Source organism: Saccopteryx bilineata, chromosome 2 (genome assembly GCF_036850765.1).
Source record: "Saccopteryx bilineata isolate mSacBil1 chromosome 2, mSacBil1_pri_phased_curated, whole genome shotgun sequence".
Classification (NCBI taxonomy): Eukaryota; Metazoa; Chordata; class Mammalia; order Chiroptera; family Emballonuridae; genus Saccopteryx; species Saccopteryx bilineata.
Genome location: NC_089491.1, coordinates 130861106 through 130887498, shown reverse-complemented (window position 1 = coordinate 130887498; position 26393 = coordinate 130861106). Strand labels below are relative to the sequence as shown.

The 26393-nt window shown below is 37.9% G+C and overlaps 1 protein-coding gene across 1 annotated transcript in view; it reads left to right on the top strand.

Moving 5' to 3' along the window:
- NUP107 (nucleoporin 107) overlaps positions 1 to 25872 on the top strand; it is a 57020-nt gene extending 31148 nt beyond the window's left edge. The window contains exons 9-28 of the mRNA XM_066257821.1: positions 535 to 606; positions 1572 to 1660; positions 3441 to 3519; positions 5826 to 5939; positions 9491 to 9581; positions 9723 to 9799; positions 10839 to 10898; positions 11553 to 11698; positions 11815 to 11863; positions 15554 to 15623; positions 17066 to 17184; positions 17890 to 17928; positions 18220 to 18370; positions 18666 to 18778; positions 20271 to 20373; positions 21445 to 21605; positions 22374 to 22499; positions 24309 to 24422; positions 25078 to 25245; positions 25555 to 25872. Of these exons, the coding sequence (XP_066113918.1) occupies positions 535 to 606; positions 1572 to 1660; positions 3441 to 3519; positions 5826 to 5939; positions 9491 to 9581; positions 9723 to 9799; positions 10839 to 10898; positions 11553 to 11698; positions 11815 to 11863; positions 15554 to 15623; positions 17066 to 17184; positions 17890 to 17928; positions 18220 to 18370; positions 18666 to 18778; positions 20271 to 20373; positions 21445 to 21605; positions 22374 to 22499; positions 24309 to 24422; positions 25078 to 25245; positions 25555 to 25662 (2049 nt within the window). The 3' untranslated portion in view covers positions 25663 to 25872. The remainder of the gene's footprint in view (positions 1 to 534; positions 607 to 1571; positions 1661 to 3440; positions 3520 to 5825; positions 5940 to 9490; positions 9582 to 9722; positions 9800 to 10838; positions 10899 to 11552; positions 11699 to 11814; positions 11864 to 15553; positions 15624 to 17065; positions 17185 to 17889; positions 17929 to 18219; positions 18371 to 18665; positions 18779 to 20270; positions 20374 to 21444; positions 21606 to 22373; positions 22500 to 24308; positions 24423 to 25077; positions 25246 to 25554) is intronic.
- Positions 25873 to 26393: the final 521 nt, after the last annotated feature.

The window sequence follows — 26393 nt, the reverse complement described above, 5'->3', positions numbered from 1 at the left end:
CGGGATGGGCAGGGGGAGGGCTCAAGCCAGCGACCATGGAATCATGTCGGTGATCTCACCTTCAAGCTGGCTATGCTACGCTCAAGCCTCAAGCAGTGACCTTCGAGTTTAGAACCTGGGACTTCAGCATCCCAGGTCAACTCTCTGTACACTGCGTCACCACTGGTCAGGTTTGTGTTTTATTTTTAACTAAAACGATATCTCTTGGAAAATATAGGCAACCCCACACTCAAGCTGGTGAGCCCGAACTCAAGCCAGCGACCTTGGGGTTTTGAACCTGTATCCTCAGCATCCCAGATATAGATATTTTAAATTCCAAGTGTAGCCAAAGAATTACAACATCAAGTAAAGCAGTGACACACTGATACAGCAATTTGAAATTTAGTAATGAAAAATTTTCTTAGGTGAATATACCAATTTGCTGTGTGGTAAAATGTTTATGTGTGATTAAATACACTTATTTCAGATTCAATTCACTTTTACTATTTTGTTGAAATAATATAGAGCATCTTTTTTCTTTCCCTTCTTTAATAGGCTCTTAATGCAAGTGAAAAAACAGTTGTGGAGGCGTTATTTCAGAAAGACTCACTTGTCCGACAAAGTCAGGTATGAGTAGAATTTTTTTGTTTGTTTTTGACAGAGACAGAGAGAGCCAGAAAGAGAGACAGATAGGGACAGAGAGGAAGAGAGATGAGAAGCATCAATTCTTCATTGTGGCTCCTTAGTTGTTCATTGATTGCTTTCTCATATGTGCCTTGACGGGGGGGGGGGGGGGGGGGGGGGGGGGGGGGCTACAGCAGACCTAGTGACCCCTTGCTCGAGCCAATGACCTTGGGCTCAAGCTGATGAGCATTGCTCAGACCAGATGAGCCCGCGCTCAAGCTGGCGACCTCAGGGTCTCGAACCTGGGTCCTCCATGTCCTAGTCCAACACTCTATCCACTGCGCCACCGCCTGGTCAGGCTGAGTAGAATTTTTAAGAAAAAAAAATTTTTAATGAAATATGGAAAAAAAAGGTAAATGATAATAAAAGAACTGAAGTTATTTTAATTTAGAATATATTTTTTAATTTTTTTCTTTTTGATCTTTTTATTTGTAAGTAAAAAGAATTAACCTTCTTTTTGGTTTTCAAATAATAGCCCTAGTATTTCCAGGAATAGCCTGTTAAAAACTATTTTATTCCTATAGAAAGTTTCATTGTTTTGCCATAATATTTATATATGTTTAAAAAGTGATAATAGTGACTGGGAAAGTTGTTACTTGGCATTTTTGTATCAGAAACTGTTTTAAAAGATTTTATTTATTGATTTTACCAGGGTGGAGGGATGAGAAATATAAATCATAGTTGCTTCACTTTAGTTGTTCACTGACTGCTTGTCATATTTGCCTTGGCCTGGCAAGCCCAGGGTTTCGAATTGGTGACCTCAGCATTCCAGATCGATGCTCTATCCACTGTACCACCACAGGCCAGGCTGTATAAGAAACTTTTTTGAAATTAAGGGTAGGAGTACTACATATAAAATACTAACAGATTTTATAATTAATACTCTTTTTTTTTTTTAACTTTCCTAGCTGGTGGTAGATTGGTTAGAGAGCATTGCCAAAGATGAGATTGGAGATTTTTCTGATAATATTGAGTTTTATGCAAAATCAGTGTATTGGTAAGTCATTAAACTTTTATTCCAAATACTTAAAGTTGGTTTTGTTTATTCATCTTTCAGCAAATACTTATTCACTTCTTACTACTTATTCAGTCTGTGAGTAAAATAGATTAAAAACCCTGCCTTATGGAATTTATAATAGTTTAAGAGAAGAAAAAACAAATACATATGCTGTTAGGTATTCTGAGCTTTGAACAGAAAAGGGGAGTTGCTGGATAGAGGACGATAGTGGGCACTGCTTTAAGTAGAAAAGGTGATCAGGGATGGCCTCTCTATGGAAGTAACAGGTAAATTAAGTGTAAGAAGCTTTAAGAAATAAAAGAGGTGAGTCATACAGAAATGTGGGGGTTGGGTGTTCTGGTTAGGAACAAAACTACAGAGACCGTGAGAAGGTCAAGTATTTGTTCGCAAGGAGGCCAGTGTGAGCACAGTGAAGAAAGGAATAGTAGGAAATGAAGTTGAAGGGAGCCAGCTCACCTAGGACTTTTACCAGCAGACGAAGGTACGGGTTTGGGACTTTAGTCTAACTGTGATGGGAAACCTTGAGGATAAAAGGAAGTGACATGATTTGTTTTATGTTTCATACTTTCACAGCTATACTTAATCATAAACCAAGAAGACACCTGTGCTATGTTTCATCTACTTGTGATTTTAAAAAAATTTTCCCCATACCCTTCAGTAATTTTAATTTACTGTAGGCCTTTGAAACTAGAAAGCACTGCAGGTTAAAGGGACAGTTTATTTCAAGACTTGAAGAAAAAGTTCAGGTTGCCTTTGAATTCAGTAATATAATGTGTGCTAAATCTGCAATTCAATTACCATTTTTCTCTGCTTAACTAGGAAAGTGGTGTTACTGGATGTTTATTAAAAATTAAATCTTTATGCAACATAATCAAACGTCAAAATAACCTGGAGATGTTTTCTCTGAACCTATGTACCTTGATTGATGGTCACCCATTAAAATTAATAAAAAAATTAAATCTTCAGTAGTTGTGATTTTTCTAAGTAAAAATGAAATCTTCATTTTCAGAAAAATAATTTTTTAGTTAAAATGACCTGTTAAGATTTTTGCAAGTTTTTTTATGAATACAAAACAGAGACCCCCCAAAAGAGACTCACACTTATATGGTCATTTGGTTTTCAACAAACTGCAGAAAAAACTAGATGTGAAAAAAAGATTGATCTTGACACCTCTCTTACATCATATTCAATAATTACACTTGATCTTAGCCAAAAGGCCAATCATATTCAATAATTAATTCAAGATGGGACATAGTCCTAAATGTAAAAGTTAAAACCATAAAGCTTTTAGAGGAAAATGTATGAGAGCATCTTTATGACTAGAGGATAGGAAAAAGTTTCTTTCAGAAATTAATGCTTTCAGAAGCATTAATCAGGGGACAAAATTGATTTGACTTCATCAAAATTAAAACCTTCTCATTAAAAGACATCATTGAGAAAATGAATTGGAGGTGAGCCACAGACAGGAAGAAACATAGAACCCATAGTTCAGAAAGAACTACAACTCAGTAATAAAAAATCAACCTAGTTAAAAGGGCAAAGATTTGAATAGGTGCCTCACAAAAGCACATAGATGAATGGTTAGTAAAGACGTGAAAATTAGTTATCTGTGCTAAAATAAAATTGCCTTTTTATACTTAGCATTTTTGCATGTTTTTGTAAGTTCATATTCTTTAATTTTTTTAACTTTGACTTGATTTTTTTTTAATAGACCTATTAAAATTGCTCCTTTAAAAAGAAATTGTACTTTTTCTTTTAGGGAAAATACTCTGCATACGTTGAAACAGCGGCAGCTGTCTTCTTATATAGGAAGTTCCCGTTCTCTTGTCACTGAAGTGGTAAGTGTTCTTTGAAACAAAAGTTGTCATCAAAAAAGAAAAAGTAAAAAAACAGGAAAAAGAAAGAAAGGTGTCTTCAAAGTTATGTGATTTTTATTTTTAAGGCTGAGAACTTTGCTTCTCTTGGATCCTTGTTTTTGTTTCCTGAAGATTTGTACATATTTTTTAACTCTAAAACTACTAAGTTGCATTTGAATTGATGGAATATATTTAAGCATATCTGTGACCTGTGAATTATAAATTTTAAAAGAAGGCATAGGAAGTATTGCTGATTTGCCAGTGTTAAAAACAAGTTAATTTTGGTTTTATATAGCAATATTTGACTCTTCAACTGTTTGACGGTGACCTGTGTAGAAAGCAGAGAAAAAAAGTAAAGGTTTGTGAATTAGCTTGAGGTTAGAAAGTTCATTCCAGAATATGAGTAACTGAATTTGAAAATGAGTAAAATTGTAGAAATAAAAGTATCCAGCTTTGTGACAGGTGGCAGCATGTCAATTAAATGTTTAAAGTGAACAGTGGGAGAAATAAGAAGCAATCGGGCCCTGGCTGGTGAATCAGTGGATAGAATGTTGGCCTGGCGTATGGACATCCTGGGTTTGATTCCCGATCAAGGCATGTGGGAGAAGTGACCATTTGCTTCTCCCCTGCCTCTCTCCTCCTTCTTTTCCTCTTCCCCTCCCGTAGCCAGTGGCTCAATTGGTTCAAGTATGGCCCTGGGTGCTGAGGATAGCTTGGTTAGGGCGCATCAGCCTCTGGCACTAAAAATAGGTCAGTACTCTAGCATCAGCCCCAGACAGGTTTGCTGGGTGGATCCTGGTGGGGTCCTGTGCAGGAGTCTGCCTCACTGTCTCCCCTCCTCTCACCTTTAAAAAAATAGAGAAAATTTATAAAATTTCATTTGGTAACATAAAGTGGTTTTTGATGAAAATTATTTGGAACTACTGGAAGAGCTTGAAATAAATTGAACTAAACTACTTAGTAATAAGCAACCGAAAATCATTTTCTCTAACCATCTGAAAAGTGGTGGTTTCCTTTCTCCAGAAAGAGACCAAGTTCCAAAATTGGATGAGTGTATCTATCTGCAAAATATTTGTGACAATAGCCAAACATTGTGCATTCCATTTTCTGAATTGATAATCATTTTGCCATACACAGTAACACGAGTAAGAATGACTTTCTTTCTTAAGTCACATTAAAATGGTTTTTCATTTGAAATTCAGCTTGAAGTTCCTGTGTGCTTTTTGCTGAAGTGTGAGAACAGTATATAATCTCATTAAAAGCACATTTTTGCCCTGGCCGGTTGGCTCAGCGGTAGAGCGTCGGCCTAGCGTGCGGAGGACCCAGGTTCGATTCCCGGCCAGGGCACACAGGAGAAGCGCCTATTTGCTTCTCCACCCCTCTGCCGCGCTTTCCTCTCTGTCTCTCTCTTCCCCTCCCGCAGCCAAGGCTCCATTGGAGCAAAGATGGCCCGGGCGCTGGGGATGGCTCTGTGGCCTCTGCCTCAGGCGCTAGAGTGGCTCTGGTCGCAACATGGCGACGCCCAGGATGGGCAGAGCATCGCCCCCTGGTGGGCAGAGCGTAGCCCCACGGTGGGCGTGCCGGGTGGATCCCGGTCGGGCGCATGCGAGAGTCTGTCTGACTGTCTCTCCCTGTTTCCAGCTTCAGAAAAATACAAAAAAAAAAAAAAAAAAAAAAAGCACATTTTTTTTCTATCTTGAAAGATAGTAGGTAGAAATAATGGGGATTTTTTTTTTTAGAGGGGGTCATATTTGTTTATTGAAAATCTGTTTTAAATTTTTTTATTGATTTTTGGTGTATTTTATTTAGCATTAACCCTATAATGGGCTCTCTTCTTATAGATTATTAGAAACTACCAAAGTACCCTTTCTAATCACCGACTAGAATGAGATTCCCTCCATTTCTCTTCTGTGCTAAATTTTCATCTAGGCCTAATCTTGTTTAGAATTAACTTGACCATGTAGTTGCTTTTTTATATGAGGGTAAAGATCAAGTCATCTTGAATTATGAGTATCATTTCTAGAGTTACCTGGCTGAACTGGACCAGTGGTGTTTCCACCTTTCCTGACCTAGACATGCACCTCTGTGGGCCAAAGGTGTCTGTTTTGAATGGTTAGCAGGCAGTTGTGTGGCTATTTGGAATGCTTATGACACTTTTATTCCCATTGTTAACTAACTAAATTGTAAATGAATTTATTACACTAATATACTCAGAAATTTATCACCTCTTGATGACATTTAAATGTATGTGGGTTACAAAGGACTTAAGTTGATGATTTTTTTTATAGGACCCTGATGCTCCCATAAGACAGAAAATGCCCCTTGATGATCTGGATAGAGAAGATGAAGTTAGATTACTCAAATATCTTTTCACTCTTATCCGCGCTGGAATGACAGAAGAGGTAAATCATGTAATACCTTGCTTTTCCAATCTTAAAAAGTCATAGACACTTTAAGCTGAAAGGGATCTTTGTGACCATCTATATGTGTTCTCAATATAGTTTATCTTTTTCATAGTGTATCTAGATCTACTGTTTGAACATTTCCAGTGATAAATTCATTGTCAAGTCAGACTTTGCCATCTTATTTTGTACTGCATATCCTCGGCATATTTCCATTATTTCTAGTTCTGATTTTTAAGAGTTGAGAGTAAGTCTGACCCAAATTGCTCTGTCATGTGACACTATTTATGCATTTGAAGACCACCATGGCCCTCAGACTTATTCCTTTTAACCTCACCTCTTTAGGGTGTAAGCTCCTTTGTAATATTTAATATCTTGTAGTACCTCTGAGAGATTGCAGATTCTATTCCAGAATACATCAGTAAGCAAGTGGTAATTGTGTTGCTGATAGAAGGGCTTGCCTTCAATTTGTAGAAAATGCAACATCTGTAAAGTGAAGCCCAATAAAATGAGGTGTGCCTATAGAATGTTAAGTATCTAATTAGACAGCTTACTATATGGCTGTGTTGATTCTTTAGATGAGGCAATCTGATACATAGGAGCTTCAATCTTTAGGTATTATGTTGTACCTCTTTTGCAGTACTCTTGGTGATTTTTTTAGAATTAATTCCAAGTATAGTTTTGGTTTGTTATGGGTTTTTTTTTACCCTTTTTTTAAATTAAAAAAAGTTTTTTGGTTGATTTTAAAGAGAGAGAGAGGGCAGGGGAGAAGAGAGATGAGAAGCATCAACTCATAGTTGCTTCACTTTAGTTGTTCATTGATTTCTTCTCATGTGCCTTGACTGGGGGGCTCAAGTTGAGCCAGCGACCTCTTTCTCAAGCCAGTGACCTTGGGCTCAAGCCAGCAGCCATGGGATTATGATGCAGATCCCACACTCAAGCCAGTGACCTCAGAGTTTTGAACCTGGGACCTCAACGTTCTGGGTCAACCCTTTATCCACTGTGCCATCACCAGTCAAGTTTTGTTTTCTGTTACAAACCATTAACATATATTAAGTACAGTAATTTCTTACAGTAGTGTTGGGTTATTAAGCATCATTTTTTAACTAAGAAAAGAAGTTGATATCATATATTCATTTATTCAAAAAATATTTAAGTCCCAGCCACTCTACCAGGTGATGTGCAAGATATTAGGAATTGCAATGGCAAACTAAGATGTATTTTTAAAAACAGAAGACAGAAATTGATCACACTACTGAAGGCATGAAAACAAGAACTTTCTATGTCCCATTAACTTTATGTTACCACAAATAGTGGGTTTTTGTATTTACTTAAAGCTCTTTATCTTTTATAATTCTTTTTAACATAATTGTAATCATAGTATACATTCAGAGTTTGTTTCACATTTAACATCTTTATTGATATACAATGCACATACCATACAATTCATCTATTTAAAGTATATACTTGTGTTTTTTATATTATTGATTTTCTTATTGCAGCAAAATGTATATAACAAAAATTTGTCATTTTAACTTTTTTAAGTGTTTTTTAAGCATTTCAGTGGCACTAATTACATTCACTGTGAAACCATTGTGTCTATGTCCAAAACTTTTTATCACCCAAAACAGAAACTCTGTAACCATTGCGCACTAACTTCCCATTTTCTTCTTCCCCCAGTGCCTGGTAACCTCTCATCCACTTCCTGTCTCTATGAATTTGCCTCATCTATATTTTTCATATAAGTGGACCCATACAATATTTGGCCTTTTATGTTTGGCTTACTTCACTTAGAATGTGTTCAGGGTTCTATATTCAGGGTTTTTTTTGTTTTTTGTTTTTTGTACTTTTCTGAAGCTGGAAACGGGGAGAGACAGTCAGACAGACTCCCGCATGCGCCCGACCGGGATCCACCCGGCACGCCCACCAGGGGCGACGCTCTGCCCACCAGGGGGCGATGCCCCGCCCCTCCGGGGCGTTACTCTGCCGCAACCAGAGCCACTCTAGCGCCTGGGGCAGAGGCCAAGGAGCCATCCCCAGCGCCCGGGCCATCTTTGCTCCAGTGGAGCCTTGGCTGCAGGAGGGGAAGAGAGAGACAGAGAGGAAGGAGGGGAGTGGGTGGAGAAGCAAATGGGCGCTTCTCCTATGTGCCCTGGCCGGGAATCGAACCCGGGTCCCCCGCACACCAGGCCGACGCTCTACCGCTGAACCAACCGGCCAGGGCCTATATTCAGTTTTTAATCCTCTTTTTATATAGTATATCAAACATCTTTCCATGTTTCTATGTAGTTTTTATAATTTATTTCATAATTATTTTGTTACCAATCCAAAATGGTGTTTGAGATGTTCTTTAACTTGTATTAACTAGGTTTTCTGGGTTTAAGAAACTCAACTCAAATTACTTACAAGAGGGGAATTGATTGGCTTATGGAACAGAGGCATTTGGAGTGTTAAATCTAGTTTTAAGCAGGATCCAGGGGCTCAGAAGATGTCATAGAATACTGTTTTTCTCTCCCAAGCTCTTGACTCTGCCTTCTTCTCTGGCTTCATTCTCAAGAAGCCAGTCCTTGCATCTGCGGTGGCCACCAGCAGTTTACATCTTCCTTCTAGCTAGCAACCCCAGCAAAAGCAGTGCATCTCTTTCTCAGTATCTTCAGCAAGAGCCTTGGTAGTAATTCTTGTTAGATCACATGCCTAACCCTAGTGTTCAGAGGTAGGATTAGGTACCATATGAACTAAGAATGGAGAAGAGATGGTTTCTAAAGTGATTATGGAACAACAAACATCTATCTATCTATCTTACTGGTTATAGTAAGCTCATTTGATTGGACTCTTTTTTTTTTAGTGAGAGAGAGACAAACAGGGACAGACAGACAGGAAGAGAGAGATGAGAAGCATCAACTCATAGTTGTGGCACTGTAGTTGTTCATTGATTTCTTTCTCATATATGCCTTGACCAGGGTTTCCAGCTGAGCCAGTGACCCCTAGCTCAAGCCAACAAGTTGGGGCTCAAGCCAGCAACCTTTGGGCTCAAGCCAATGACCATTGGGTCATGTCTATGACCCCAGACCTTGGGATTTTGAACCTGGGTCTTCAGCATCCCAGGCCGGTGTTCTATCCGCTGTGCCACTGCCAGTTCAGTCTTGATTGGATACATTTAATGTAAAGAAATATCAGTAAAGTGAATGAGCAATAATAGTACTCTGTCATCTTGGAAACTGTTTTTTAATAATTTTACATAAATTGAGAGTCATCAATCTCTTTAGCCTCGTTTGTCTCTAGCAGAATTAAATGCCTGTGGGCTCCATGGGAACCTATTGATTAGCCCAAAATTAGAGCACAGAGATTATTAGGAAAAGAAAAGCAGAGATCACAGTGACATGCAGATGGTGATAAAGTGAAATGCCATCACTAGTTGTCTGCATCATCCTCTGTAATGTGTCGTAAGTTATCTGATCATGTCATACATTGCTTCTACTTTTCTACAAGGCATTAGCACTGGTCCAGCACTGCACCATTATGTAACTACCTGCTTTTTCTTTTTTCTGAAGGCACAGCGGCTCTGTAAACGTTGTGGTCAGGCATGGAGAGCTGCAACACTTGAAGGCTGGAAGCTCTATCATGACCCTAATGTTAATGGAGGTATTTTAGTAGATTTTATTCTGAGAGTTGGGGGTATATTTAGTTCTAAATGCCAGTCTTTGTGAAGTATAGTTTTTGTTTTTAGAAATCAGTAGAGATCTCATTTTGAACTATTATTTTATTTCTTGAACTGTTTTGTAGGAACAGAATTAGAGCCTGTTGAAGGGAATCCATATCGACGCATTTGGAAAATAAGTTGTTGGAGAATGGCAGAAGATGTAAGATAAAATAAAATATTTACTGATACCGAGTTTTACTCTATTGAAGCCCTGCGGAAGGTGCTGTGGGATGTTCAGAGTGGTATAAGGCGGAAATACCTTCTTTCAAAGAACTTCCAATCAAATTGAGGATAAGAGTTGGCAGACTTAACTGCTAATCAGAATTATTGAGACACTAAGTAGTAAGAATTAAACATAGGCAGAAATATAAAGGAGGTACCAGTGAATTCTGAGAGTAAGCATTGGGCTAAAGCTGATTCTCAGGAGAGAGAATTAAATTGAACTTTAAAAAAATTAGTGGGATTTAGGCTCTTGGGCATGAAAATAAGGAATTCTAGCTAGGCCATATAGGTTATGTCATGATTTGTGCATTCCTAAAAATCACTGCAGCATGCAAAATTGTACAGATACCCACAGGACTTTTGTGGGGGGTAGGATTTAAGGGTACAATACTCAAAAACCATCAGTGTACATAAAGAGACAAAAAGTTAATAGAAACAGCACCATTTCACACTATTAACTGGATAGGAAATACATAGATACTATGATAAATATGGCACTTTAAAGTGCTATTAATAGATTCTGGAGGTGAAATGGAATAATTTGATGAATATAATTAATTCTGTTTAGGAATTTTGCGCACACTGATGTGACAGGTTCCAAATGCTTTGTTTTGATGTTTCTAGGTCAGTATCAGGTAAAGTTAGATATTTAGAAACTTTCTAGCTGAAAACACTTATATGAATCTACTGGAATAAAATTAGACTATTCTATATAAAGACTCCATTAGACTTGGATCTGCTTCAGCCCTGTATTCGAAACTTAGATGCTTGACTTTTCCTGAAGATTTCAGCATTGACTGTATGGTCCAACGAAGGGATCTTGCCTTCTTATCACCCCACAAGGTCTTTCAGTAAGTTTAGAAAGGATCAAGTAAATCGGTTCAATTTAGAAGACATTGCAGAATTACAGATTATGGAAACAATGACATACTAAGAAAAACAATTTTCCAAATTAATTTATATTTATTGTATTTCAGGAGATTTTTAATAGATATGAGAGAGCAATTTATGCTGCTTTAAGTGGGAATCTCAAGCAGGTATGCAGGCTATTTTAATAATCCTTTTTTCCTATGGAATGAAACCGGATACCTAAAATATTCTCATAATTGTATATGATAAATGTTATAAACTTAAGCTAGTTTTTGAGAGTAGCAGTGATAAAGGTAATCATGAAATAGAATAGTGACTTGAGCTGCTTAATATGATATATCCCATATACCAAATGATGTTTAATACATGAAATCAGACTTCAGTTTCTAAGAATTGTAAGTTTAATTACAACATACATTTACTGATGACTTATAGTACGCATAGCTTTCTGCATAAGTATACCACTGAGGCTCAGTGACTATTTGGATTGTCTAACAATCCTGTATGTGACCCCATTACCCCCTATATTTTATAGCTATTTTGAGGTATGTTATATTAATTAGTTGAAACCCCATCATATATCAGCATGGAAAATTGATGCTATTGTAAACTCAGTATGGAAAAAAATCTTAATAGTTCACAGTTAGAAGATGTGGTTTGGAGGGGTGTGTGTGGGGGTTATTTGATATGATAGTTTACATTGCAGTCTCCGATATTTTGTGATTATAGTGACTTTATCATCCATATCAATGGGTCTAACTGCTTTTTCTTTCCTTTTTGCTGACTATGTCTACATTTTTCTGTTTTGGAATGGGGCAAAGCTTCTTCCTGTCTGTGACACCTGGGAAGACACAATGTGGGCCTACTTCCGGGTGATGGTGGACAGTCTGGTGGAACAGGAGATCCGGACATCAGTTATAACTCTGGATGAGACTGAAGAACTCCCTAGAGAATATCTGGAAACAAAGTGAGTTTGTTGTTTTGCTTTAGAAATGGTGATTTTTAGTATACCATAACATTTTATTTTGTATCCCTTATTCATATTAATATCATTTTATCCCTTTCCTGTTCTTTCTTTCAAAGTTGGACCTTAGAAAAAGTTTTTGAAGAACTTCAAGCAACTGATAAAGTGGTAAATATTAATGTGAATATTTTACAATAACTGGAATAGGAAACAATAAATGTTATGCTACTGTGCACTAAAACTGGAAGGTAAAAAAATATGTGAAACCTTGTTATCTTCTCCCTTCTTTTCCTTGCCTATTATTCAAATGAGAAACATCTTTAAAAGGAAAAAACCTTATTGCATATTTAAGTAATATATAATTTCTGTTTCTTTGGTTTAGGATTGATCTCACCTAAATATATTACATGCATTCAAGCTAATTTATCCCTTACCTTTTGAAAAATAAAAACACATAATGGAAAATATAAGACTTTTTCTAAAGTAATCAATATATTTTTATTTTATTTTAAATGACCAAAGTAATAGCATATGTCCTTGGAACAAAGTAATCCCATAATAATAAAAACTTTATTATTTCCTCTTAACACCTTTATGGTCACTCTCATTCCTCTGAGATGGTAAAGAATATGATATGTATTCTTCCGTATCTTTCTCCATACTTTTACAAATATGTAGAAGTAATAATATTGATATTCCACTGTAGGATTTTGGGTTTGTTTGTTTTTAAAGATTTTATTTATTCATTTTGGGGAAAGGGGTAGAGAGAAGAAGGGAAGGAGTAGGAAGCATCAACTCCCATACGTACCTTGACCAGGGAAGCCCGGGGTTTCGAACTGGCAACCTTAGTGTTCCAGGTGGACGCTGTATCCACTGTGCCACCACAGGCCAGGTGGATTTTGGATTTTGTTGTTTTTCTCAAACCACATGTATATCACTCTACAACTTTGTTTTTATTTTTTATTTAATGATATTCCAAGTTAGTAGATATAGATTTAACAAGGTAACTTACTATTTTTAATAGGTACATAATGTTCTGTACAATGATGTGGTATTTTAAATAGTCCCACTTTTGGTGATATTTTGGTTGTTTCTAGCACCGAAATGAACATTTGTGTGTATATATGCTTATCTACTAGTCCTGTTTCTTTAGGATAGGTTTTCTGAAAGCAGAGTTGCTGGGTTAAGGGGCGTCTATATGTTAAATTAATTAACTGGGTATAGCAATTTATTCATACTCGCACAAGTAATTTATTAATGTGTCCTCTTCCCTGCATTCTCACTGGTCTGAAATATCACCCTCTTTATTTTTTTCCAGTCCATCAAATTAGGTGGAAAATAGGATCATACTGTTCTGCAGACGTTTTACTATGTATTCGTAAGGCTGAGCAAGTTCTCCTATGTTTATTGGCCTTCTGTGAATTTCCTGTTCTGATCTTTATCCATTTTTATGTTGGGCTTTATCTTTCCCTTATTGTACAACAAGCTCTTTGTAACATAAGGAAATTAACTTTTCTGTCAAGGGTTTATTGCTAGCTTATTATTTTGGAGATTCCAGCTAGTGAAAATAAAACAAAGTCAAGGAATAGATATAAATATTAGAAAGAAGGAAACATTTGATAAGAGTGTAAATCTAGAAACTCAGAACCCAATATGTTACTAGAGTCAATAAGATAAGAATTTGTTAATCTAAACTCAAGAAAAAGTTACAAAAAAGTTATAGCCTTTCTGTACTTGATGTAACTAGTTAGAAAAGTATATGGCCCTCCCCAAAAGTCCCATTTAAATTATTGACTAAAACTATAAGATACCTAGAAATAAAAATTAATGAACGATTTTAGGACCTTCATAAAGAAAACTGTAGAATCTTACTGGAAAACATGAATAAATAGATATACCACATTCCTAGATGGGAAGACAATGTAAATGTCATTTATTCCAAAATTAACATAGAAACAGTGCATTATGGAATTATTTCTAGACAGAAAATTTTGAAATAGAAGAACAAGTAAGAATGGCAAGAAAATTTGGAAAAAAACAATAGTTGTGGGATAGTTGTCTTCGCAACAGTGTGGAATTGACAGAGGAATAAATATATCAGTGGAATACGAAAGTTCACGTGAGATCCAAGTGTAAATGAAAACTTAACAGGTAACAGAGGTGACCTTTCATATTAGAGGAAAGGGGGTGGTTTGTTTAGATACATGATGGTATAGGCATAATTGACTTTCCATCCAGAAAGAAAACAAAACAAGATCCCTACCCTAGGTCATGTACTATATTTAAATAAATTCCAGATGAAGCAAAGTTTCAAATGTAAAAAGAATAAATGCTGAAAGAAAATTTTGACAACCAAATAAAAATTTCAAACATTCGACAGAAAATAAACTATTTGCTGCAAGATATCCAGCTGCAGATTACTTGTAAATGTTTTTTTCTACTGTCTGTCTAGTCACTATTTTGATGGTTTTTTATTACTCTTAATACCATATCAGAAGATAATACCCAAAAAATCCTTTTAGTTTATTGATTATTTATTTATTTATGACAGACAACGAGACAGAGGGACAGCTAGGGACAGACAGACAGGAAGAGAGAGATGAGAAGCATCAATTTTTTTTTTCTTTTATTTTTTTACAGAGACAGAGTCAGAGAGAGGGATAGACAGGGACAGACAGACAGGAACGGAGAGATGAGAAGCATCAATCATTAGTTTTTCATTGTGTGTTGCAACACCTTAGCTGTTTATTGATTGCTTTCTCATATGTGCCTTGACCGTGGGCCTCAGCAGACCGAGTAACCCTTTGCTCGAGCCAGCGACCTTTGGCTCAAGCCAGCGAGCTTTTGCTCCAACCAAATGAGCCTGTGCTCAAGTTGGAGACCTCGGAGTCTCGAACCTGGGTCTTCCGCATCCCAGTCCGATGCTCTATCCACTGCGCCACCGCCTGGTCAGGCACATCAATTCTTTGTTGCAGTATCTTAGTTGTTTGTTGATTGCTTTCTCATATGTGCCTTGACTGGGGGTCTACAGCAGAGCAAGTGACCCCTTGCTCAAGTCAGCAACCATGGGCTTCAAGCCAGTGACTGTGGGGTCATGTGTATGATCCCATGCTCAAGCCAGTGACCCCTTGCTCAAGCTAGTGAGGCCATTCTCAAGCCAGAGACCTTGGGGTTTTGAACCTGGTTCCTCTGCATCCCACTCTGACCCTCTATCTACTGTACCACCACCTCATCAGGTCCCAAAGAATGCTTTTTAGAACTGTTATTCTTGTTGATAGAAATCTTTTAAATTTATTTTACTTAGGTCACAGTGCCCTCCCTTTCTTGTCCACCATAGAGTGCCAAGGAAAACAGTAGAAAAATATTTTTAAAAAATTGTCCCTGCCCGGGTTGCCCAATTTGTTTTAGTGTTATCCCCATACATCAAGGTTGTAGGTTATATCGCCAGTCAGGGCACAGACAAGAATCAACTAACGAATGTGTAAATAAGTGGAACAACAAATCAGTGTCCTCTCTCTCTCCCTCCCTTCCCTTTCTTTCTCTTTCTCTCTCTCTCTCTATCTCTATAAAATCAATAAATACAAATTTTAAAAAGAAAGTTTAGTAACATTCACAGTGGTTAGTTTTATCACAGTTCCCCGCTTTCAGTGATACTGTTCAGTACTGGATTTGTAAGTCTTAAGTGTATTTCAAAGACAGTATCTTTCTATATTTTGTTTTGATTTCCTACAGTCCTTTATTTCCAACTTTTTCTTTATATGTGTTTCTTCTAAAGTTTGACAATCTTAGTTTAACAATGAATACATACTACAGAATGACCTCTAGAAGATTTATAGGAAATGTAAAAAATTTTTTCAGAGAGTTCTGGAAGAGAATCAAGAACATTATCATATAGTTCAAAAGTTCCTTATCCTGGGAGACATTGATGGTAAGATATTATAATTTTATTTTACTTTGTATGAGTCCCTTGTTTTCTTACAGTAATTTTGTAAAAAGTTGTCAAAACTATGCATATGGGTTCGATTCCCGGCCAGGGCACACAGGAGAAGCGCCCATTTGCTTCTCCACCCCTCCGCCGCACCTTCCTCTCTGTCTCTCTCTTCCCCTCCCGCAGCCAAGGCTCCATTGGAGCAAAGATGGCCTGGGCGCTGGGGATGGCTCTGTGGCCTCTGCCTCAGGCGCTAGAGTGACTCTGGTCGCAACATGGCGACGCCCAGGATGGGCAGAGCATCGCCCCTGATGGGCGTGCCGGGTGGATCCCGGTCGGGCGCATGCGGGAGTCTGTCTGACTGTCTCTCCCTGTTTCCAGCTTCAGAAAAATGCAAAAAAACAAACAAACAAAAAAACAAAACAAAAAAACAAACAGGTCCTGGCCGGTTGGCTCAGCGGTAGAGCGTCGGCCTAGCGTGCGGAGGACCCGGGTTCGATTCCCGGCCAGGGCACACAGGAGAAGCGCCCATTTGCTTCTCCACCCCTCCGCCACGCTTTCCTCTCTGTCTCTCTCTTCCCCTCCCGCAGCCAAGGCTCCATTGGAGCAAAGATGGCCCGGGCGCTGGGGATGGCTCTGTGGCCTCTGCCTCAGGCGCTAGAATGGCTCTGGTCGCAACATGGCGACGCCCCGGAGGGGCAGAGCATCGCCCCCTGGTGGGCAGAGCGTGGCCCCATGGTGGGCGTGCCGGATGGATCCCGGTCGGGCGCATGCGGGAGTCTGTCTGACTGTCTCTCCCTGTTTCCAGCTTCAGAAAAAATGAAAAAAAGAAGAAAAAAAAAACCAAACAAACAAACAAAAAAACCTATGCATATGACCTACTATACCTTTTAATTTTTAGAAATAGCCTATTTGAATGCAACTATCTGCTTTAATGTATTTCTTTTTTTGTGGGAGAGACAGAGAGAGGGATATATAGGGACAGACAGACAGTAAGGGAGAGAGATGAGAAGCATCAATTCTTTGTTGCGGCTCCTCAGCTGTTCACCGATTGATCTCATATGTGCCTTGACCGGGGGCTACAGCAGACCAACTGACCACTTGCTCGAGCCAGAGACCTTGGGCACAAGCTGGTGAGCCTTGCTCAAACCAGATGAGCTCACACTCAAGCTGGCGACCTCGGGGTCTCGAACCTGGGTCCTCCGTATCCCAGTCCTACACTCTATCCACTGCGCCACCACCTGGTCAGGTGCAACTATCTACTTAATTGTTGTAAGATAAAGTTTTAATTTCATCCAGAGTCTGTTTTATACAGTAGTTATTAACAATGAGAAAGTGACTTAATAGCCCTGTAGGATTGGGGTAAATGTTCTTGGCAATGTTTATTTATCTTCTTTTGATTTTTATCCCCCTTATTGAATCTTTTCTTTGATGGCTTGTAGGTTTGCTTGATGAGTTTAGCAAATGGCTTTCCAAAAGCAGAAATAATCTACCTGGACACCTCCTGCGCTTCATGACTCACCTTGTTTTGTTTTTTCGCACGCTGGGACTGCAGACCAAAGTAAATAAAAATGAACCATTCACTCCTCTCTGAAAGGCAGATGCTTTTTACCATCAGGAAAACACTACTTTTTTATTGTTGTTTTCTAGAAATGGTGGTGGGGTGCAGAAGTCTTCTAAACAGTCTCATGTGGTCACTCAGTGATAACTTACTGTGGGTGGCCCATTAGGGTTCTGATCTGTGGCTACAGAGTGCTGCTGTTCATCTGGTTTCTGTTAAATTCATAACTTTAATCCTTATTAGTACCCCACTCTGAATCCACCAGCTGAGTGAACCAGACTGAGTAATGTGTGAGATTTTAAGCCTTTGTTTTAGTTTTTCTTTCTCTTTTTTCCTAAATGATTAGTAACATTTGGTTAGAGTACATGTAGAAGGCAGAATGATACAAGTTAAAAACTTGGGTTTGGGAGTGAGAATCTGGGTTCACAGCCTTATCCAGCAGCCTCTAGTTTTGTAATTCTTGGTAAATAAAGCCTCCATAGATCTTAGTTTCTTCCTCTGTAAAATGAGAATAATAATACCCACAAAGAATATGATATGGTTAAATCAGGCAATATGTATACTTTGCTAAGTACTTAGCCTAGCAGATAGTAATGCTCAGTTATATATTAAATCATTTAATAGAAGATTTTTTTATTAGATATATTGTTTGTATATGTAAGCAGTTGTGTTTATGATTGAATTATATCTTTTTTTCCTGTGTAGGAAGAAGTTTCCATTGAGGTTTTAAAGACATACATACAGGTAAACTTTAAGAGTCCACAATTTGATTCTTTTTTTCTTTTTACTATTTTAATGAAAAAGAATAGCAATATTTTTATACCCAGTGGCAGGAAATTTATCAGAATCTATAAGAGACATTTTAATAATTACAAGTTTATTTTTTTGGAGTTTAAAATTATTTTAACAACACAAATCTGTGTATGAATTTCTCCTAAATGTGTTTGAAATTTTGAAGTGACCTTTTAAAATAGTATCATTGATTTTAGAACTTGTTTTATTATTGACATACTATAATCTTGTTCTATTTTTTAGCTTTTAATAAATGAGAAGCGTACAAATCTCATAGCATTTTATACCTGTCATTTACCTCACGACCTAGCTGTTGCCCAGTATGCATTGTTTTTGGAAGGTGTTACAGAGTTTGAACAGCGCCACCATTGCCTGGAGCTGGCTAGAGAAGCAGGTAAGAATGATGGAGAATGTCGTCTGTCAGACTTTATAGGCAAATTATCATTTTGGCTTTAGTAACATTTATCCCTCTAGTTTTAAATGTTCTCTTGAGAGAATTTCATTGAAGTTCTATTTTAATAAAATATACTGTAACTCATAAAGAAAAAATCTTTTAATTTTGGCATTTTAACAATATCTTTTATATGTTTAAAAATTATCCCAAATTTACCAAATTATTGTGACTGTTTATAGAGGATATTAGCATAAGCAATTAATTATTGCTTTTGTCTCTTCAAAAAATTTTTTAGATTTGGATATTGCTACTATTACAAAAACTGTAGTTGAGAATATTCGAAAGAAAGATACTGGTGAATTCAGTCATCATGACATCGCCCCAGCCCTAGATACTGGCACTACTGAGGTAGTATGAGGGGAAGGGGATGGGTTGTGCTTTGGTGAACTTCTACCATAAAATACTCTGGCTTTTGTTAAGAATTTTGCTCTCTCAGCCATTTTTAAATTATAAAAATCAGAAGCAAACTTAATGTCTAATACAAAGGTTTACTTATAGTAGTATTGTTAAAACAAGGTTGTTTTTTTGTTTTTGTTTTTTAGCGAGAGAGAAAGAGAGCGAGAGGGAGGGACAGACAGACAGGAAAGGAGAGAGATGAGAAGCATCAACTCGTAGTTATGATACCTTAGTTGTTCATTGATTCAATCTCACATGCGCCTTGACCAGGAAGCAGGGGAGAGGGTGGCTTGCTCCAGCTGAGCCAGTGACCTTGGACTTAAGCCAGCAACCATGCATCATGTCTATGATCCCACACTCAAGCCAGCGACCCCACACTCAAGCTGGTGAACCCACACACAAGTCAGATGAGCCCGCGCTCAAGGCAGCAACCTCAGGGTTTCGAACCTGGGTCCTTGGTGTCATGGGTCGATGCTCTAACTGCACCACTGCCTGGTCAAGCATTTCTTTTTTTTTTCTTTTTTTTTTAAGTTTACTTTTTTAGTTTATTGATTTTAGAGAGAGGAAGGGAGAGAGAGAGAGGAACATCAATCTGTTCCTGCATTCAACCTGAAAGGGGATTGAACCCACAACCTTTGTGTGTCAGGGACAACACTCTAACCAACTGAGCTATCCAACCAGAGCAGCAAGCTTGTTTAAACGAAAGAAAATGAGCATTGGATATTTGCTTATCAGATTATTCTAGATACTTGATCAATTACTAACTCTTATATAGTTTACTTATTCCTATTTTCAGAAAAGAGTGCAAGTTTATATATGAAAGAAAAATATTTTAGAGTAGCATTTAAAGAGGTCAGTGGTTAAATTGGTGGGACATAGACTATGTAATTCCAGATTCACAGTCCAGTAAGTTTTTCTTTTCTTTCTTTTTTTTTTACAGAGACAGAGCAAGAGTCAGAGAGAGGGATAGATAGGGACAGACAAACAGGAACGGAGAGAGATGAGAAGCATCAATCATTAGTTTTTCATTACGACACCTTAGTTGTTCATTGATTGCTTTCTCATATGTGCCTTGACCGTGGGGCTACAGTAGACCAAGTAACCGCTTGCTCGAGGCAGCGACCTTGGGTCCAAACTGGTGAGCTTTGCTCAAACCAAATAAGCCCGCACTCAGGCTGGCGACCTCGGGGTCTTGAACCTGGGTCCTCAGCATCCCAGTCCGATGCTCTATCCACTGTGCCACCGCCTGGTCAGGCCCAATAAATTTTTCTAAATTTATTAGTTATAAATATAAAAATAAACTAAGGAAAGCTATTCTTTCACAATTTTGTATAACTTAAGGGAAAATGATGTTCACTAAAGTGCAGGTTTAAGTTAATTCTACTAATTTGCAGACTATCTTAGAAAACAATAATTTTTTTTTCTTTTTCAATTAAATGGATAGGAGGACCGTTTAAAAATTGATGTAATTGACTGGTTGGTATTTGACCCAGCACAGAGGGCAGAAGCTTTAAAACAAGGCAATGCGATAATGAGAAACTTCTTAGGTACGCTGTATTTTTATATCTTTTTTTAAAAGTTTTTGTTTAAATCCATATACTCTTGAACATAGTTTTGTTTGTCTAACCTTTCCAATAAGGGAGGGGACAAAACAGCCATCCCTATATCAAACCTAGTGTCATGAAATAAAATATGTTTATAGTGAATTTTCATATCCTACTCAATTTTGCATATCCTATCAAGGCTTTGAAAATATAATCCTTTTTTTTGGAGCCTCGCTGCGGGAGGGGGGGGGAGACAGGGAGGGGGGGATGGAGAGGGGTGGGGGGGCGGATGGGTGCTTTTCCTGTGTGCCCTGGCCGGGAGTCGGGCCCGGGGCTTCTGCACGCCGGGCCGACGCTCTACCGGTGAGCCAACCGGCCAGGGCCATTTACTATTTTTGTTTGAGAAAGTAGTGAACAGAATCTGAAGAGTGTATACATATGTGCAAATGGCTCGGGAACCATATGTTTAAATTCAGAGCTTCAATCTTTTTAGTGTTTCACATATTTGAGTTCACATTAAGTCAACAATTATGAGGTTATGAGTTTCTAGAGCAATAAGAATTTTTCAACTCCTCCAAGATGAGTATTTTATACTTTTTAAAATACATAGCCCTGGCCGGTTGGCTCAGTGGTGGGGTGTTGGCCTGGAGTGCGTGGGTCCCGGGTTCGGTTCCCGCCGGGGCGCGCAGGGGAGGCGCCCATCTGCTTCTCCGCCCCTCCTCCTCTCCTTCCTCTCTGTCTCTTCCCCTCCAGCAGCGGAGAAAAAAAAAAAAAAAAAAAAAAAAAAAAAAAAAATATATATATATATATATATATATATAATCCTTTTTTTAAGACAACGGAAGTATGTAAAAGTAATTGCATGTAATGAATCCTTTTGTGACTGTATCTTATAAATAAATAAAGAAGCCCAGCCATTTAGGTAGAAAGGTCACCTTGACCTTTAACAGAAGTACCTTGGGACCTGAAATGGTTACAGCTGGTTATAAAAGTTGCAAACCAATGATTCCATTAGAAACCATTACGCAGAAATCTACATACAATATATTGAAATTTTTTGTATTTTTTTCACAGCATCAAAAAAGCATGATGCTGCAAAAGAAGTATTTGTGAAAATTCCTCAGGATTCCATAGCAGAAATCTATAACCAGTGGGAAGAACAGGGAATGGAAAGTCCACTTCCTCCTGAAGATGACAATGCTATCAGAGAACATTTGTGCATTAGAGCTTATTTGGTGGGTTTGTAAAGAAAACAACAAATGTGCCTTTCTTCAGGATGATTTTTCTGATTCACTCTCAGACTTTGAACTGTTTGATGAGTGGTGATTGGCATTATCCTGTCTCTCCTGCGACTGTGGTACTGACTGATCTACACATGCATTGAAATCACACCCTGGTTTTCATCAGCATGAGCCTGTAATTAGTGCTAACCAACCAAGAACATCTCACATGGCAGATAGTGTGTGTGATGTCTGAAACTTATGTTTTCTTAAGATTCTTTGAATGCTTGTCTTGACTTTAATATTTCTGCTTTTGTCAACAACTGAGAAAAGCAGTACATTCTCTGTTTGTTAGGACTGAGATAATAACAACATGCTCATTCAAAATCCATTCAACAAGTAAGTTGAATGGGCTAGGTCCTAGGGCTAAGTCTATGAATGGCTTTCTGTCATTGCCTTCTAGAAAGGAATAGACTAGTCAGAAAGACAGACCTGTAAACATGTGTACATCACAGAGTGATAACATTACAGAGTGGTAAATGTGAAGCCGCTGTGCGATCAGGCGCTAAGATAGGAGTAGGTGCCAGAAAACACAATGTATATATACAGTAGTACAAATCTTGCTGGTGTTTGTCACTTTGTAAAACATATATTCATGATTTTTTTTTTGCATAAAGGCAAAAATTTAAGTTTTATTTCTTGATGCTGCAAAATTATTTCTAAGAACCAAATTTTAAAAACTTGAGCATATGTGAAAATCTTCTATTTTATTTCATATTTTAGGAAGCCCATGAAACTTTTAATGAGTGGTTTAAGCATATGAATTCAGCTCCACAGAAACCTACTTTGATACCTCAACCAACTTTTACTGAAAAAGTGGCTCATGAACACAAAGAAAAGAAATATGAAGTAAGCTAAATATAGATGAAACCTGTCTATTATATCTTAACAATACATATATTTAAAGAGGTCATTTTAGTGTTTTATTTCACTGCAATCTGTTGATATTTACTTTTACATTTGACTGAATGAATGAATGTTAACACTTTAGAACGGTGATTTTCAACTGATGTGCCTCAAGAATTTTTAAAACATGCAATACATGCCTGACTGGTGGTGGTGCAGTGGGTAGAGCATCAACCTGGGACGCTGAGGCCACAGGTGTGAAATACTGAGGTCGCTGGATTGAACTCAAGGTTGCTGGCTTAAGTGCAGGCTCACTGGCTTGAGTAAGGGGTCACTGGCTCAGCTTGAGCCCCCAAATCAAAGCATGGATGAGAAGCAAGCAGTGAATAACTAAAGTGACACAACTATAAGTTGATGCTTCCCATTTCTCTCCCTTCCTGTCTCTCTCTATCTCTGTCTCATGAATTAAAACAAAAACAAAAAACATGCAATACCTGACTATTTTGTCAGGGGCACTGATCTTTTTTTCCTTAGATTGTCAAGTATAAAAGTAACAGCCAAAATAACAATAGCCATCTGGTATGAGTGCCCTGTCATTTTTTTTCCCTTGAAGTGAGAAGCAGGGAGGCAGAGAGACAGACTCCCACATGCACCTGACTAAGATCCACCCAGCATGCCCACTGGGGGGTGATGCTCTGCCTATCTGGGCCATTGCTCCATTGCAACCAGAGCCATTCTAGCACCTGAAGTGGAGGCCATGGAGCCATCCTCAGAGCCTAAGCCAACCTTGCGCTCTAGTGGAGCCTTGGCTGCAGGAGGGGAAGAGAGAGAGAGAGGAAGGAGAGGGGGAAGGGTGGAGAAGCAGATGGGCGCTTCTGTGTCCCCTAGCTGGGAATCGAACCCAGGACCTCCACATGCCGGGTGATGTTCTACTGCTGAGCCAGCCGGCCAGGGCCTTGAACCATAAATCTACTGCTCATAAAAAATAGGGAATATTTTATAGCTTCATATTCATTTTGAAATATCCCCTAATTTTTGTGAGCAGTATATATAGGTCATATAATAGAATTGTATCTTACTGCTCATGTCATTTAATAAGGTTGCATATGATTGGTTAGTTCTTGGTGCCAGAAATCCTTATATACAAGTGTAGGCACCTGATTTTTTTTTTTTTTTTTCATTTTTCCGAAGCTGGAAACAGGGAGGCAGTCAGACAGACTCCCGCATGCGCCCAACCGGGACCCACCCGGCATGCCCACCAGGGGGCGATGCCCTGCCCCTCTGGGGCATTGCTCTGTTGCGTCCAGAGCCATTCTAGCGCCTAAGGCAGAGGCCACAGAGCCATCCCCAGCGCCCGGGCCATCTTTGCTCCAATGGAGCCTTGGCTGCGGGAGAGGAAGAGAGAGACAGAGAGGAAGGAGAGGGGGAGGGGTGGAGAAGCAAATGGGCACCTCTCTTGTGTGCCCTGGCCGGGAATCGAACCCGGGACTGCTGCACGCCAGGCCGACGCTCTACCACTGAGCCAACCGGCCAGGGCCGGCACCTGATTTTTTTTAAAAAGTCACTTTGGAGCAAAAAGGGTAAATGATTACTATTTTTTTTAACTATATCAAAATTATACCTATTTTTTTTGTCAGGTTGGCAAAAAATATCTGTATTTTGGTGTGCCACAGATTTTTTAGTAATTGGTTTATGTGTGCCTTGAGATGGAGGTTGAAAATCACTGTTTTAGAATGCTGTTCCATGTACTTATTCCCATCTCTACTTTGCAAATACATTATTTAGTGGTTTTTGTCCCTGATATATTTGCAGATGGACTATGGTATTTGGAAAGGGCATTTGGATGCCCTAACTGCTGATGTGAAGGAGAAAATGTATAATGTCTTATTGTTTGTTGACGGAGGCTGGATGGTGGATGTTAGAGAGGTAAGCTATGTGTATTGTTTATAGCTAAAAGCAAAAACAAGTCTTATTTTTTAAGTTTTACCTCTAAATAGGAGCATTATAGTTATTATATAACCTTTGTACTTATAACATTGCATAATTTAAGACTAAACTGAAACTACTTGCTAGGGAATGGGAATATTGAACTCTTGGGTAAACTATTTCTTCAGATTTAGTGTGTTCACTCAGGATACTAAAGTCTAATTTTTAAAAGTTCTGGACCTAAATTTTTAACTATACATGTATGCAGGCTCAGTTTAGGGATAATAAGTCTTAGTATGAGTAAAACATATATTTATATAAAGCAGTGGCTCTCGCCTCTGATCTGTCCATTTAAATGATCTGGGACGATTTTAAAAAATACTGGGCTCTACTCCCAGAGTTCCTAGTTTGATTAGTCTAAGGTAGGGCTGGGTTTTGGTTTTTTTTAATTGCCTAGAGAGCTTTAATGTATACGCTGGGCTGTGAACCAATTATTAATACAAAAGCACTGAATGCCATAAGAAACACACAAAGTAACTATTTTGCAAGTTCAGGAAATAAAAAATTGCTTCTACCTAGAAGAGATCTGGACAGGGTGCTTGAAAGGTAGTCATTTTAACAACTTTCTAACCAACCGCTTGATGTCTTTCTGTAGGATGCCGAAGAAGACCATGAAAGAACACATCAAATGGTTTCACTGAGAAAACTGTGTCTGCCAATGTTGTGTTTTCTCCTTCACACCATATTGCATAGTGCTGGTCAGTATCAAGAATGCCTCCAGTTAGCAGATATGGTATCCTCTGAGCGCCACAAACTATATCTGGTAAGTTCTAGAGCATTTGAGCTTTTAAATTTTAGTGATTTGGTAAACTATACTTATATTGTCTTAAAGTAATTGATCATTTTAATGATAGTGCTTTCCCCCTATCACCCAAAAATATGTAGCATTTCTAAGCAGTTAGAAATATGTAGACTGGCTCAGAAAAATAGCTTTGAAATTTCTAACCAAGCTAACATACTAGCCTCTGGCTCCATTAATATTAAAAAAGGAATTTCTTCTATTAAGCGAATTAGGTTGATAAGTTCTTAATCTTCTTTGTTCTCATTTTCTTTTCTCTTTTTTAAAAATCAGGTATTTTCTAAGGAAGAACTAAAGAAATTGTTACAGAAGTTAAGAGAATCCTCTCTTATGCTTTTAGACCAAGGACTTGATCCACTGGGATATGAAATTCAGTTATAATTCATCAACTTTTTGTAAGCTCACTAATTTCCATGATAAATGGAGTATTTTGTAAAATATACCTACTTGTAATTACTGGGTTTTTTCTTTTGCACTGTTATGGGGAGAAATACTTTTAAAATTTAGACATTTGAATTTTGTACTTTTCAGAATATTATGGTTACACTGAAATTTTACTGTAATATGTCAGTATTTCCCTATGTTTATTAATAAAATTATATAAAAATTAAACTGTTCTTTTCTTAAAATTCCAGGATTGTTTCTCTGTTATAAGAAATTAAAATTCCTGGTATCCTACTTTTACTCTATGATCATAAGTACTCTAGTATCTTAAAATTATGAGTAAAATGGAAAGTAGACTTAAGCCAGTTATATAATTTCTCATCATAAAATTTAGTATTTTTAAAATATTACAAAAAAATATTATAGCTCAGAAGATGAGTATAAGAAGAATGTTTTCTAAAATAATATTAAGCTATTGTTTTTTTATTTTTGAAGACATTTCTAGTTTATTACCTCTTATTCAGCAAACCTGCTACTCATATGGAGCATGTAAAGACTAGTGTAGGATCTGGCACTCAGTAAACTCTGACTAAATTGAGAAATACAAACTGAGTAAAATCTAATCCAGCCCTTCTAGTAGGGGAAATACAATAAATATATATTGTAAATGCCATTAGAAAATACAAGCAATTGCCTGGTCTGTGGTAGCACGCGATGGGTAAAGCATA